Here is a 16,218-nt window from a genome sequence, read left to right as displayed (position 1 = left end):
GGGTTACTGTTATTGCTATAATCTCTACACTTGGCAGGTTGGAGATAAAGGGAAAAAAATATTTTGGTAAATTACGAGCACATTACGAGGCATCATCTGTGCGGTGGTGTATTTCTCTGCTGCAATCAGGGCCGTTTCATAAGATAAGTCTTTAAACGAATATCAAACAAGGAACTAAAAATGCAAACTAAAAATCAACCCTATAACCAATTAATACCAGTCATAAACCCCGTTTGTGTAGATAGTGCAATGGAGGGTATTTAATAGTTCTCAATAAAAAATAATTACCTTAGACAAGAATGGAAGCTAAAGTAATGCTATAAATAAATAAGACCTAAGTTGAATTGAAGAATGGTTTAAGAATAGCTTACCCGTTTTAGCCAGCAGTTCCTTATCATAATGATGGCGCTCGTAATCCGCCATTGTGATGAGGTTCACTGTCAGAGTCAACTTGTCCAACGTGGCTTGTCTGCGGATTAACAATTCAATTATTACAACAAACAAAATTTAACTACGACTTACTCTGGGAGCAACAGACTTTGTTTCCGTGGATTATCAAGTACGAATTTAATGGGTTAATCCACTTATTTACTTAGAATAGGGGGTTGTGAAAGGAAAAGATGAGAATGAGAAAGGTTGTTTTGATCTGAGTCGTATTTAAATCAACATCATCATCATTTCTCTGTGTGAAAATTATAATAAAAACTATGAATTAAGTTTTGCAGATCCTGTATGAATGACAATCGATAGCACAAAAGCCTTGGTTTATGATGATATGCAAATACGCGGATTTGGTAATTATTTATAGTCTATAACTAAACTATTGTAACCAATTTCTAAACTAAACACAACATTTATATGAAAGAGTAATTAATATCAAACGAAAATACCGCTGTCGCTGTATCGACACTCGATGATATTTACTGGTAAAACACTTCTACACGTGCCAGCTTTAAATACTAACCAATATGTTACAATTTGTGATATAAATGTTCGGCGCACGTGCCAATAATACCTATAGGAAAGTACTGAAACATTCTGTAGGTACGTCGTAAATGAAATATAAAGTGGAAATTACATTTACCCGATGTCCCCAGACTCTAAACGAAGCGTAAATAATGTCAAAGACGGACTGTTTAAGGCGGAGACGTATCAATCAATACTACTAAATTTAGTTCCATTCAAGCTAAATATGAAATAGAGCTTTTGATTCTTTGTTTCGACAGTCAGTAATTTAGGCTGCATTCCCAGTAGGCAAACAGTTTTTAGCGGTACGCGCGCAGAAGTAAAGCGCGTAAAGTGAACGCAAAACTAGTAAACTGAAACACGGCATACTAAATGAATACACCGCTAACTCAGTCGACGGGGAACAGTGGACGCAGCCTAACAAGAGGCTGTTATCACTTACGGTGCAATGACCCGGCCGGGTTTCTTCTTAGCCAGCATGATGGCCTGGTTGAGCCGCGAGATGGTAATAGTCGAGGGCGCCAGGCGGCACGCCTCTCCGTCCACCTGCATAGGGATCACTTTCGTAGTGACGATCTTGGCGGTCTTGCACTGGGTGATGCAGGTCCCGTGGCCGCCCGCTTGGAGTAGTGGCTGTTGAGAGTGAAATTATTAGATAATTTGACACGAAGATCCACTTTCAATTACTGAGCCCCCTGTACAATCACTTTTAATTTCAAACACGGGAAATTAGGCTGAATAATGGAAATAGGTTGAATTTATCGCATTAGATAGAGACTTTTGATTTTTAGTCGGCAAAAGAGATAAGTATCCAACTCCACCGCTTCTAGTAATGTCTAGGCCGGTCAATGTACCCAGAAAAAAAAACGGCGTACATTTTTATTGTTTTCAGAGAAGTGTATTCCAGTTGCTTTCATCGGGCGGTGGTCATTGTGAAGTAGATTTAACCAACGGGATACAACCGGTTTTTTAAAAAGTCTACTTGCAAAAGACTACAGAAGTCTTAAAAAAACCCATCAACTACATCCAAAGTCAGCCGGAATTTGTTAAAGATAGACTCGTAAGTACTTTCAGATAGAAGGATGCCTTTTACTGCGCGTCGGAGCATTCCCAAAGGGATGCTTAGTGAATAGTGCTTCGAAGCGCTTCCCGGCACCGTGTGCCAGATCTGTCTCGGAACAGCTTTGGAAATGCATCGTGTCTGACGGTGATGGCTATGACAGGTTTACGGGAAATGATTTCAGTTGAGCTGGATGTGGGATTTGTAATGTTTTTTTTTCTAGATATCTAGTTGTTGTAACCAAATCGGTTTTTTCGATAGACTGTTGAAGTTTTTCTTGTTAGGCCTATATCCAACAGTAGACGACTGTAGGCTATATTAACAATGTATGAACAAGATGGTGTGTCAAATACAAAAACAAAGCAAAAAACTGTTTACTATCAAACCGTTTTAAGTTTAACCTAATAACCACCACAATAAATTAAGATTTGTGACTTTATTCATTGATACAATATCTATAAATAAATTCACAAATATTAATTCAAAATAAGTGCCCTGTGAAAGTGGATGCATGTGATTTGTCGACACATTTCTTTTACACCGACACTCCATCTGGTCCGTAGATTCTTAATCTAAGATCCCCTGCTGATGCCGCTACATACCAGCTGGTAGGTGGTGAGGCCGACGACCTCAATCAGCCCGTCCTCGGTGGAGGGCTCCGAGGCGCCGCCGGACTTGTTCCACGGGTGCGTGCCGCCGCCGTAGCTGTGGAGAAAAAGAGAGGTTAGAGGTTGTACCGCCAGGAAAAGAAAGGTACACTCGCGAGCAATGAAAAAGTTCCACCTGCTATTGACGTTCCATAATATGTTACTGGAACTTTTTTATTGTTCGTGAGTGTATGTATGCCACCATAGAAAACACTTACTGTAGAAAAAATACACCGAGTTTTTACCGGATATGTGCTATGCTACGTTGCTATGAATGCGTTTGATATCTACCAATCTTATTCATTGTTCCACATAGCACAGCACTGGTGAAAACGGATTTCTTTCACAACGTTGCAGCTATGATGCAAAAAACGTATCTGGTGGAAAGCCATCCTGGCTGCAAGTAAGGCAACTGATACGCATAATCTTTTACCAATGTGCTATTTGCGCTCGAAATGGAAACGTATCTCGTGTTGACTCTACATGCACATTCAGAAGTTATGTCCTGTACCTGCACATTTGTGAGTGCCTGTACAATGTACATGCAGCAGGGAGAGGAATAAAACAACACATTACTTACCTGTACGAGTGTGTAGCCCGCAGGGGGTTGTGTAACCCGGAGGAAGATGCGCGTTCAATTGTATATGTAGGTAAGTACCTATCTTATTTTATTATTCTGATACTTGATCTAGGGCTATAATATGGCTTTATATGTATAACTAATCAAGAAACATACAATTAATATATTTTGTGATAAGCAATTTGAAATCATTCCGCATATTGTGAGCTTTTCCCACACTCTGTGTAAGTATTTAAACAGTTAGGTTATTCTACACGAAAAAACTTTTCAGTAGCCTAATTTCGGTGGAAAAAGCCCGTTAGACTACATACTTTGATATAAAAACATATAACGTCATGAAACTGTACGGACAAGTAAGCATCTTATGAGCCTAGGAAAAGTTTTTAGTACTTAGTCGGACTTCTTTTACTATTTTCTTCAGGTTTAACGACCCGGCAAGCGATAAAACATCTTATAAGCAATAACAGTAGTTACAACCGTGCTCTTCTTTTTGGATTTCTAAACTGCTTCATAAAAGATAAAGTCTAATATTAACTATTAATAAACAATGTACATAAAACGTGAGTTTGCCGAGAACTCTTCTACTCCTACGGGTATCGGTTCCTTGTTTAGAACACCCACTGCCACTTCAGATTGCACATTTTAAGAGTCAGCTTAGACTACTTAGCTGCTACCTCTCTAATTTTCCGTTAAAACTATTTATAACGCATTTTATTTATAATAGTTAAGGTACAGAATAAAGTATGATATGCGGCCGTTTCACTCTGCTTAACACAATTTATGCAAAGTAAAACGGCGTTTACACTATAAAAGTAACACCAGCCACTTGGCGGAATCGGATCATGCTTTATTTTCACACGAGCGGGCTAGGAGCCAATATATACAGTCTTATCATATGAACGCCGCTGAAGAAAAATGCCTACAAAACTGCACCCTACAGCTTTACATTCAAACCTGCTCATCTAAAAGACGGAGCGAGCATACTCTGATCGTTTTAAATGCCGCTGGAAAAGTGCCCTAAAAACTGCATAATTTATGTCCTTAAAGTTTCCATACACTTTACATACTAATAATTATAAATAAACCCTTACCACGTATTACTTAAAGGCGTATAGGCCGAATACGTCGTAATAGTTATACTTACAAGCACTTATTCTTACGCGAATTACTATGAATAACTAAACCTGTGTCAAATGGTGTCAATAAATCACTATGACTATCACGAAATATCTTACCTTGGAATGTTAAGAAACACGATGGCGTGGACCTTGTGCTCGCGCAGCACGGGGGTGAGGTCCTTGCCGTCGCACTCCATGGTGACCAGGTCCGCCAGCCCCTTCCACTTCCTCTGCATGAGGTCCTTGCCGCCCGCCGTGCCGTAGAACAGCTTGTTGCGGATGCGGGAGTTGAACTTCTCTGGGTGTGCCTCTGACGGTGAAGAGAACGGGTTTAAAAGATTGCAGTAGTAGAAGTATAACTTTATGGTATTTTATGTACTATTAAGATAACTTTTAACTAAAATACATCAGGCGGCCTTATTGCTAAATGTTATATCTATCAGGCAAACTCAGGTTCAATCGTTTTTTTTAGTTCAAGCCCTAATATTGTGACGAATTTAAAAAGGTTCGTGCGGCTGACTCGCCAGTTGATTTCACTGTTGGCGTACGAGATTTTTAGCGGGAAAATGCTGCTACGCGCTACGAGTTTCGTAGCTGTGCACATCGAAAGTCACGATATCCATTGTCACATCACTAGAGTCCGACAACATAATTATTTGAAACAAAAACAAGTTTATAGAGCAAACAATAATTCATCTTTGTAATTTCTGTCACTTATTAGGTATACATCATATCATACTAACTTTTTCATTCATTTACTTACGGCAACCAGTTAAAAATATCTACCATATTGTACCCGTTACAAAGTTAAAATTAACTTCAAATTCAATTTCCCAGTAAACCTTTCAAAGAGAACTTTCGACGAATATACCCACAGCCCGACGGATCTACTCCTCAATGCTATTAGTAGCGAAATAATCTTCCGCCCAATATATTGGGTAACTGAACCACAAATACTGCTGTAAGTAGGTACCACTGAATAGGGTCCTAGGAAGTGCAAGTAACTAATATCGGCTGAGCTCTAATAGTCTCAAAGCTTAAAGCGACCGGTCCAATGTAATCCTAGACTTTAAAAGCTGCCTCTAGTTCCTGATATTTGAGAGCAATATTAACTTACTCAGGACCTAACTTAGTAACTTAGACGCCAAAAGACAACCTAATTATTGATGATGCGGATACTCGGCACGCTCCAGAGCTTAAATCTATTTAAGTAGGTACCTAGACTACCTAGATATTTTATTACCTACTAGAACCTAGCCTACTTCATAAGATTCATGTCAACAACGAGGTAGCTAATGATTTTTAACAGAATAAAATTGATATTCAAGTTTTTTCGAACGAGCTCAATAATTTTAATTTGAATAATTGGATTGTTCTCGTTATCTTGGTGCGACAGTATATTGTGGTAGGTGGAGTGCAAATGTATGACTACGAGACTTTAATGACCTTCCACAGTACCTAGTGACACACGCTGTACTCAAAAAAGTATATTTTCATGAACGCATAAAAAGACAATAGCTCCCATTCTCTCACTTCACAATCCTGTGTAGACCAACATTCCGTAACCCCCTTACCTCTAGCCTCGTGGAACTCGAGCGCGATGTGGGCGTCTACTCCGAACGAGAAGTAGTTGTTGACGACGTTGAGTGGCAGGTCTGGCTTGGCGTTCTTGGCGTCGTCGGGCGCGGCGGCGGCGTTGGGCTCCACCGTGAGCTGCCAGCGGTCCAGCAGAACTGTGTCGCTCTCGCCGATGTTGGCCAGGATCTTCGAGATTGGCTCGTCTTCGTAACCCTGCGGGAAGCGGGAGTATGGTGTTTAAAGTCGGTGGTGGTGAAAGTTACGGATAATATTTAGGGATAAGGGTTTTTGGGTGTTTACTAATACTATTTTACTAGCTTTTCCGCACGAGATCCTCCTCTTGTTTAAAGGGGGAATTCTGGGATGTAAAAGAAATAACCTAATAGCACCGATGCGTTATGTAGCATTATAAATAGTTATGGGAAAATAATAGTAATTGGTTCGGTACTTTTTGAGTTTATTCATTACAAACACACAGTCGTACAAATCATTCCTCTTCATACTATTATTATTATGATAAGCGCTTATGTATTTAATTAGGGACTGAAACCTTTAAATAGGTTGTCCGAAACTGTACAGTATTATCTTTGCGCAAATAATATTCCTGTTGTTCCGTTCATAAGCCGGGCACGGCGATGTGTACCGAACACGCAATCTGTTGCCATTGCGCTAACGAAACGCTAATTTACTTATTAGGCTACTACGCACAGCTGCGTAAGTAATTGTAAGCGAAAACAACTAATGTATCTACATTTGCGTGTGATTAGATGTTAACCTAATTATTTTTAGACACATAGGTAATTGTATATTTTATCGGTTCATACGTTCAACTTAATTAGCTACAGCTGTAAAGAATCAAAGAACAGAATGAGTAATAAACAGCTTGAGTATTCTGAAACGCGCGACGTAAAACGTATAATTTCATCATAAGACGCTGGTTTATTGCGTCTAGGCGCGGGAGAGTCAGCCAGACGGAAACGTAAGTGGGAGTAAACACGGACATTATTCGTGTAGTCGCTTGTACCTACGTACAGTCAGCAAAATAAATATGTGAGCCATCCCAGCGCTAACAGTTTGACCCTAAGACTCACGGAGGGCAGATAGGTGAATCAATTAAAATTCTATCGATACATACAAATTACTATAGGTAAGTTCAATATATTATTTGCCACGTGTCACTCGTGAGTGGATCCTAAAATTAAAGCGTATGGTCAATTTAGCTCTTTTGCTGGCTGTACTCTCGGCAACAAGTGAACATGTACGCTTACGATCGATCAACTGTATCATCATAATTTACTTAGCGGAGTACCCATCTGCGTGGGTAAGACATACTCTGCAGTGTAGATACAGGGTGGCGAAACAACACGCTCCCATTGTAGAAATATCGTTCCTTCAAAGTAATGTTACTTACAGGCGAACTTACCTACACAATATAGGTAGTAGTTAAATATGAAATTCGTACAATTATTACTTAGAAAATGATGATCTATATTTACTGAAGATCCGCAAGTAGCAAATAACAATTTAATGTGTCTATAACGTATTTGTATTTTTGCCAGAAAACATATATATTTGTAGGTAGTCGTGTAAATAAACAAAATATTAGGGAAAACAAAAATGTACATTCACTAGTTCGTCTATTTTATGTATTTTTAAATTCTCATCGAAGTTTCAACATTGTTTTGAACGTAAATATACGAGCACAATTATAAAACAACATCAACTGAACTCGACAACAATAAAAGGAGCACGATTTTAGGAATCGCTTTGATGTCGATTGTATTTACGTTGTTTTACATCAATAAAGTGCCTCCTATGTGTATGTGTGGGTGCGAGTGTGAGTTTGTGTACGTAGCACGAGTAACGAGGAGGCAAACATTTGATGTGTCAAGTGCGAGCTGACTAAGTTTACGGCCTACTTCGACACACGCGAGAAGATTCGATAAAGCAGTGTGATGAGCGCGTTTCAACATTTCACATTATTACATAAACAGGGTGTTGCTAAAGTTGCTTTTCCATAGTAAAAAGTCACGTGACTAACTAAGTTACTATGGTCGATAAAAAATATTCGCGGATTTCCAAAAGTCGTAAGTATTACAAATAGAGGGTGTTGCAAATAGGGTTTACTAAGCCGAAACCTACATGTGCAGCATAGTTATATTTTTTTTCGCGAATTTTGAAATTCTGATTTCAGACGGGCTTAGATATACCATGCTGCACATGTAGGTTTTGGCTTAGTATACCCTTTTTACAACACCCTGTATTGTTCAGACTGGCTCTCTGAGTCACCCCCTTTCGGCGTAGTACTTTTACCGCTTTTACAACATGTATCATGTTACTGAAAATCAATAATATGTACATAAGTAATACTAAATTACTAACACAATTTGCTATGTCAATGCCTAGAATATTCGCTGGAATTTCTGCATGCCTTTATCTTACTGAGTGGTTAACTTATCTTGTTAGCCATCTTACCGCACACTCAAGCTGGGATTTTATGTCAAAAGCAAGTCTCATGTCAAAGGCAGATCTTAGCTCACTTTAAGACCTAAATTCACGTCTGCAAAGGAAATTCTATGCAAGATTAAGATTTGAATGTTACATATCCTACCTAGTTCAAATTCAAAAAGCATTATTCAATATTGTTGTTGCTCTTTCGTATTTTCAGTGACAATACGTAGTTGAATAAAATCGCAAATTCTGTTATCGCAGTTTCGGTGTTTATTTACAGTATATTTACACTACATACGTGAAGTTTTTTTGGTAGTATACTGAGTTTCACCGGTATAACTTTGTGTGTGTAGTACCTACCTACTACTACCTATACGAGACGCTGAATCGACGGGCGAGACAGTTATCAGGAAGGAAAACACGGATGATAGAGTGTTCTTGTGTGGAGAAAATATCAATATGACGTACTGTGCATAGTATAAATATTATATAGAGGCGATGGAGAAATGATTATTCAGTCCAGACCAAAGAGTCGGAACCACAAGTCATTGCGCTGGCACTATCAGATCAGAACTTTCAGGATTGAGTAAAAATGTCCGTAAACAAAATTCTCTATAATTAGAATTTTAACAGTATTTTAAGTAAGTATCATAGCATTATTTGTAAGTACCTATATATTGTATTTATAGCACTGTTAAACTTAAAAAAAAGTGTTTGCTCCTTACACCTTATGCTGCACCAAGTTGCAATAGTATATACCTACTCAGGCAAAAATCACATCCCACAGTGCTGTCTACTCAGTTACTCACCCCGCCCCAGCCGAGCGCCCTGGCGAGGTCGTTGCCGGTGCCGAGCGGCAACACGCCGACGGCCGGGCGCGCGCCCAGGCGATCCAGCACGCTCAGCACCCAGCCCACGGTGCCGTCGCCGCCGCACGCCAGCACCCGCAGGTTGGGGACCTTGCGGAACAACTCCAGCCTGCGGGAGGAACAATTCATAGTACCAAATTATTTATGTGTCCATCAATGAATTACGTTAATACGAAGAATTTACTGTTTGGAATAGAAAAATGGAATCGTGAATGATCGGATGGTTTCTCGCCAGCGACTCCATTGACGTACACTTATAAGACTCATAAGACTTATAAGACTTGCGAGACTCTCGTAATAATTCATATTTTTCAGGACATTGTGGTTGTATATATATATATATACCTGTTTCAATTGAATCATCATTTAAACAAGATGTCCTGAAAAATATGAGTTTCTAGTGACTAACAATTGAAACTAGTAAAGTATAAGATTCTCTCATTAAAATAACTGAAAAAATTAAAACGTAAAGCTCAAAGAAGTTAGTGAGACTCGTCTGGGCAGTTGATTGCGCCACAATCCCGGGGATTGTTTCGTTAATGCGTCATAACAAGCCAATTACTGGCGGCACACAGCGCGCCGGGGAAGGCGGCGGCGGCGGCGGCGGCGGCCAGAGATTACGAGCGCCTCTCCGGGGGGCAATGCCGCTACACCACGGGGGTTATGTTTTATTGAGACCCATTTTGTTAGCCCCAAGAATATGAAATATGTGTAGCAGAAAAGTGGAGTTAGAGGTCAGGGGTTGCGCAATAAATGTATGCAATAAATAAATGTACTACCGCAATATTTCTCATACTCATACCTTCTGGGAGCTTCTGTTTAATTATGCATGAAGACAGCGTGTAAATCTCTCACTTGGTTTATAAACTGAAAGCTGTACCTACATGAAAACGCAACAGATTTCTGTACTTACTTAAATACATAATAATATGAATAAACAGTTTCCGTATTAAAAAAAGCAGCTCACATTTACAACAATGCAGCTGCTGCGTCATAAACAATTCCATGTTTTGCATTTTCTTGAAACTCCAATTAACTTTGCATGCTAGGGTTAAAACTTTTTTAATTCCACCTAAGTTCATGAAATATTTTTTTTAAGGCTTGTTAGTTGCCAGCAGCTATCCTAATCTGCCCATTATATGCTTTAACTTTTTGGTCGTTAGAAATCAGCGATAATTTAAATCTACTCAGTGACAAATTTTAATGAAAAAAATATGAAAGAAACTTCATAATACATGTATTGTATTCTTAATTTCAACACAAATGTTTTTGAAATTATATTAGTAGGTAGTAAGAAATTAATAATTAATAATGCTCTAACCAACATCGGAACCAATCCCACTCGGAGATAGAGAATACAGGGGCTGAACAGCCTTAAATTGTATGTGTAGGTACTTTGCTTGCGAATGAACAGGCAAAGGCGCCTCTATTCGTTTATTACTTGCTCCTGTATAATTGCCTCACTAAATTCCGAACAATAATTCAGGCCTGAATGTTAGGTTATTACCATGCGATAGGATTGTTATTTTGTAATATCAAATTTAATTAGAATCTACTATGAATTTTGCAATCCATGCTGTCTATGCCAGTACATAATACTACAATAGAATACACTGTTGTTAATAAGTAGTGAAAAGTTGATGGATAACGTTAATATTATTAATAACTAGCTGTCCCCACGAGCAAAAGTTCGAATTGACTCTACATTTTAGTTAGAAAACGTTTTATGCAACTTTAGCACCAGAAGAACCCAAGCCACGGTAATGATATTTATTCGTTAGACTTTTGAGCTTAGCGGACGTACAGTCAGCTACATAATCCTGTAAATTTTATTCATTTGACAACATGTATGTATCTAAATATTACCTACGGTGATACGGTTCATTCACACAGTGGTCAATATTTTTATTTGGCAGTGGTAGAGTTAGAGTTATATGAACAGCATACTGTATCCAAATCGACGAATAAAAACAGACACTGTAAAACTTTATTTAAAAATGTATTTGTGTATTTAATTCTATGGGCCATTGATGCCTGCAATAAAAAAAATATGGATATTATTAAAACGGACTGCTGTGTGAATGAATCCTATCTTAAGATTAGCAGGGGTTTCCGGAACAAGGTGCCAGGTGCTTTAATTTGACTACGGCTAATAAAATAAGGAATAAAGTATTGTCGCAGTTTTAATTAAAAATGACTGGGTGAGATACAGCTCTATCTGAAGTGGTTTTAATACGCAGTTGATTGAGTAGCCCGAGGCGGTTCAATGAATGAATGTTATGAATGGGGACATTGTTTTCGGTGATGAATTGGAACAGAATAGCACCCAATGTTTGCATTTTATTTCCCTTTTTTGGTCGTGTACTCTATGCCTAGTATAGATGCGTACAATATCCTTCCGTGTATGGTCAGGACAGTAATTCTGAGTTCGTCGCATTTTCTAGGAGCGATTTCCGGATAAACTAAACTGAGTAGATTGCTCCTGGCTTTTTTATGATCGTCGTTTAATTTCTAATTATAATTTTGCTATTTTTATGTATTGAAGTTTTTTGGACATATTTTTCTACAAGTATCGATCGTGTACATAAATATGAAATGAGGTTCGTACCGACATAAAGATATACGAGTAGAATGAAGGTAAGTAAATATAGTTTAGTTATCCGTTGAACAAGCTTCGATTGGAAACCACAGCGTGAAATGGGCTGGATATTTGGCTTTGATGCAAATATTTCGTTGTCTGATTATTTCGATTGACTGATTGATCATGTATTATAGAGGTAGGTAATATATAAAGTATCATTTCTCGGTAAAGGAACCGCGCTATTATACTATACGCATGACTTAAAAGAGTAATTACTTGAATAATTTAAGGCGTAGGTAAGTACTTAGTTCTATTCATAAGCATTAGAGTATATACTTTCGGGTTTGTAAAAAACTCTTCTCTAGATTAATTACGTTCTGAATAATCTCAGAAAACCAATTTCAGAATGAAACACCTGGGAAAATAGTGTTGTGTTTTTTATCTGTGGCGTTCTGAGCAGTCGCTATGTGGGTCGGGAAAGGTCGTAGAAAGAATTAAGATTATGGAAAATACTCAAGCGAGTCAGCAAATCTGCAGCTGATGTAATTGCATTCTGTACCGACCCATCCATGGCGTTCATATTGCCAACCAACGAGTAGGACTTAAGAAATAGTATTAGTACAAATGTATGCTACTTTAAAAAAGTACATGATTTTTTTTAATTCTAAGATAGGACTGGCCAACACATTCACCAGACAAAACTCACGATTCGATTCACCATATCTATAATAAAATCCGGAAACTTTCACTTACCCGGGTCCAGGTCCTCCTTGAGTGAGATCGAAGACCTGTCTGGGGTTGAGGAGCCACTGGAACTTCTGCAGCAGCTTGGCTCCCTGGTTGCCCCCACTCTTCGGATTTATAAACACCAACACCGGCTTGACCTCCGACGTCGGTATCGGCTTGATGGCAAACGTCTTTTGTTCTGATTTCATATCTTTCCCTTTCTTTTTGGACGCATTTTTCTTCTTCGGCGATTTCCGAAGCGACGACTTGAAGCTTCCCCGTCTAGGTAGTTTTACTATCCATGACGGCGGGACTATTATGGCGGATTGTGAACCTGGGTATTAAAACAAGATAGCTTAAGCGACGGTGCAGTATTGGTGCTGTGTGAACTTTATTCGGAATTTGTAGTAAAAACTCGAAGGCTACGTCCGCACAGGCAGGAGGTTTGTTTTGCGCCTAGCGCCTAGCGAGTCACCAAGCGAGTAGCTTACTAAAACTATCGTTCTAGTATCTTCGTAAATGTCCGCATTGATACACGCTAAGCGACTAGCTAGACGCCAAGCGCTCTAACTGCGCTGAACAGAACGTCGGCTAAGGAAGACTCACCTAAACAGCACTCCTCCCCTATCCGCTGCAGGTTGAAACAGCTCTCCTTGTTGTGGTAGGCGTCCTTGCACCACGAGCAGCTCAGCGCCACGATCTCCTTCGAGCTGAACGACAGTTTGGCTTGCAGGGCCTGTTGACAAACGAATACCACTTTAAGCCCCAGTATCATAACCGAGTATGATGACTGGGGCTAATTCACAGCTGGCATAAAGACCGATTCACACACTGTTTAGTGCGAGTTTTAAGTAGACGTACATTGCTGAGTATGTATGGCAGATTCAAAAGTTTTGCAAATACTATACAACTAGCCCAACAATGTACGTCTACAACACTCGCACTAAACAGTGTGTGAACCGGAATCAGATGGATAGGAATTTTGGTGTTAGGATTGATTGTAACGTTGTTATTGGCAGGATTAGTTACAAGCTTTTGTTGATTGGTTTAATTGAAATGGATCAAGGAAAGAGTTTCCCACGAATGTGAGTATCAATTTCAGCATTCCAACTTAATTAATAATAATGTAATAAGTAAGACTACACGTGAGCATATTCATTTAATAAGCATTTTGGCAGAAAATTTACGCCAATAATTAAAACTAAGTGTTATTTTACTGGGCAACTTAAACTAAGTTATTAATAGATTTTTACACAATAGGATAAAAATAGATCATAAAAAACTTAAGTTCTACATTAAGATAGTAGCATTTTCTATGCAAATATTGGAAATCGGAATGATGGAGATAAATTCAGGATTCAGTCATTCTTATCTTAATCTTAAACATTGATATTTCCTTCTTGTCGCGCAGGCGGGAAAATGAATAGGAAATTAAGTTAGAGAGATTGTGAATTTGATAAAATTCAATAAAGTTTGTTCTATCCATTTACTTATAGCATGTATAGAAATCATTTATAAATAAAAGAAAAACGCAAGCAAGAAAAAGCTTTTTAATTTTGTAACGACAGCAACATAAGATAATTCTATCGCAAATAATAATACGCACGCTGTCCGAACAATCATTTCCGAATAGTTTCTCCTTCTCATCACCCGACCGAGCGCGCGGCACGCACGCGCCACAGCGGCGCCGCAGCCACTGCAGACAAACAAGCATGCCACATGCAGGTATCACATCACTACTACTACTACAGAAGCATAGGCACCATAAAAATTTGCAACAAAATACAACCCCCACGATAAAACTCAAACAGAAGCTAACCAGCAAGTACTCGTGTAGCCCGCAAAACATAATACGGAATAAGCTGCTAGTAAAAAACACAGCATGTAACCCCAAAACCCCGTTTTTCCCCCTCGACGAGTTGTTCGGGCGATATGCTAACACGTCATTAAAAATGAACTTTTAATTTCGTGTTGGACCAGTCGTGTCGTGCGTCGAGTCACATGCAAGGTGGATGCAAATCCAGCCCACGAGGCGCAATGCAATTTGTTATAATATATTTTTTCGGAACAATTAGGCATTAGGCTCCGAGCATAAACGGCGTTAATGGAAAATAATGTTTGCGAATAATGAAACTTTTGGATTTACAATAATACAGAAGCAGGCTGCGAGATATCTATCTGCGAATAAAATGAGAGCTTTAACACAATTGCGAATATCACCGGAGGCTTAAACTGAAATTGAATTCACATTTCCGATAAAATGTTCGCTAAAGATTAGGTTTTCCATTCACTTTGTCGGCCGGTAGGTATTTGGGCTGAGAACTGCCTTTATGTGACGGGACCAGACGAGCTCATTCAATGGCTAACTTGGTATCCGGCTGGGTAATTCGATAACGTTTCAAGTACCCTGTCCCTTGCCAAATAACTAAGAAACATAGAATAAAGAACCAGAATTTCGATTCAGTTTTTGTTTTAAAACAACGATCCAACTTGGCTCGGGCGACCATCCATCAACATCCATTTAAAAACCCTTTGGTACTTAAACAAAAACTAGATTCATAAAAATAGCAGCACAATAAAGTGATGGTCCATCTCGCTAATTCCTTTTTGACGGCGGCCGGTGGCGGTGCGGCCGCGGGGCGGGCGGCGGCGGCGTCAGGGCGGGCGGGCGGAGTGAACGAGCTGCCATGTGGCGTGTCAAAGTGAAATGACTAATGTCTGTGCGGCGACCCCAACAATCACCAAACAATATTATTTATGTCATACTGTCTTTTTCGGGTCATAATTTAATTTTAGGCTCCTCAAGAATTGTTTGTTTGAAAAGAAAGCTTTTAATAAAAAGAACAGCCCTAATATTTAAAATAAAAGAATGACATGCACGAGCCATTATTTTGAAAGTAAGTTAAAGCAAAACTAGCCCCTGATTAAATGCCGCAATTATTTACAAGTAACCTAGTTGGAGGTAACTGCAGGCGTAACGGGAGGTTTTTCAGTAATTTTGTCATTAGCGTGTGAGAGGGCGCGGGCGGCGGCGGTAACGACTTTGCCTGGAGTGTGCGGCGGCGGCGGCGGCGGCGGCGGCGGCGGCGTGATTGCAAGCTAAATGCATGTTTGCGTCATACACGGAAGGCAACTGATGACTGTGAAAAAAAAACCACACAGCGTTTGCCCGCTGAAAAACGCTGGAAACATACATATTTTTTTCACGAGAAGAAATCAAAAGGTCATTTAGTTCGTTTGAATTGAACAGTTTTTTATCGTGGCTAAACGTGTAGTATGGCTTTGTAGAGCCATTGACGAGGAAAATTGTTTCTTTACAATTTGTCTGAATTGGATTCGGACTCGGTATTTTCGGTAGAATTGAATTTGTACGCTACGTTTTCACTTGAGATATACCTATTTGGTTCAGTTAATCAAGAAAAAGCACAAAAGAATATACTCACATATTTTTTAAATTTATATACAATATGCATAACATTAGAAGTATAGATTTACCTACGAGCAATATACTTGCCAATCTGATAGTGGCGCATAGCTGACGAATATCTGCATTTAGCCGCTGGGTTATTTATACTCCGTCCACAAAGTGTCGGGTACATGTGTAGTAGGTGGATGCTGCTCTGAATATTCTAAGTTAAAGTT

The 16,218-nt window shown here is 39.2% G+C and overlaps 1 protein-coding gene across 3 annotated transcripts in view; it reads right to left on the bottom strand.

The window, feature by feature from the left end:
• The window catches only part of LOC105380254 (eye-specific diacylglycerol kinase), a 126,592-nt gene that overhangs the window by 8,980 nt on the left and 101,394 nt on the right, over positions 1–16,218 (bottom strand). For all 3 annotated transcript variants that reach the window (XM_038112088.2, XM_048625079.1, XM_048625080.1), the window contains 8 exons: positions 13,183–13,312; positions 12,604–12,910; positions 9,210–9,378; positions 5,946–6,162; positions 4,489–4,681; positions 2,629–2,731; positions 1,409–1,599; positions 372–469 (listed from right to left, as the gene is read on the bottom strand). In XM_038112088.2, the coding sequence (XP_037968016.2) occupies positions 372–469; positions 1,409–1,599; positions 2,629–2,731; positions 4,489–4,681; positions 5,946–6,162; positions 9,210–9,378; positions 12,604–12,910; positions 13,183–13,312 (1,408 nt within the window). The remainder of the gene's footprint in view (positions 1–371; positions 470–1,408; positions 1,600–2,628; positions 2,732–4,488; positions 4,682–5,945; positions 6,163–9,209; positions 9,379–12,603; positions 12,911–13,182; positions 13,313–16,218) is intronic.

Source organism: Plutella xylostella, chromosome 13, assembly GCF_932276165.1.
Source record: "Plutella xylostella chromosome 13, ilPluXylo3.1, whole genome shotgun sequence".
Classification (NCBI taxonomy): domain Eukaryota; kingdom Metazoa; phylum Arthropoda; class Insecta; order Lepidoptera; family Plutellidae; genus Plutella; species Plutella xylostella.
Note: the sequence above shows the minus strand (reverse complement) of the source record. Positions and strands in the feature narration are given on the sequence as shown.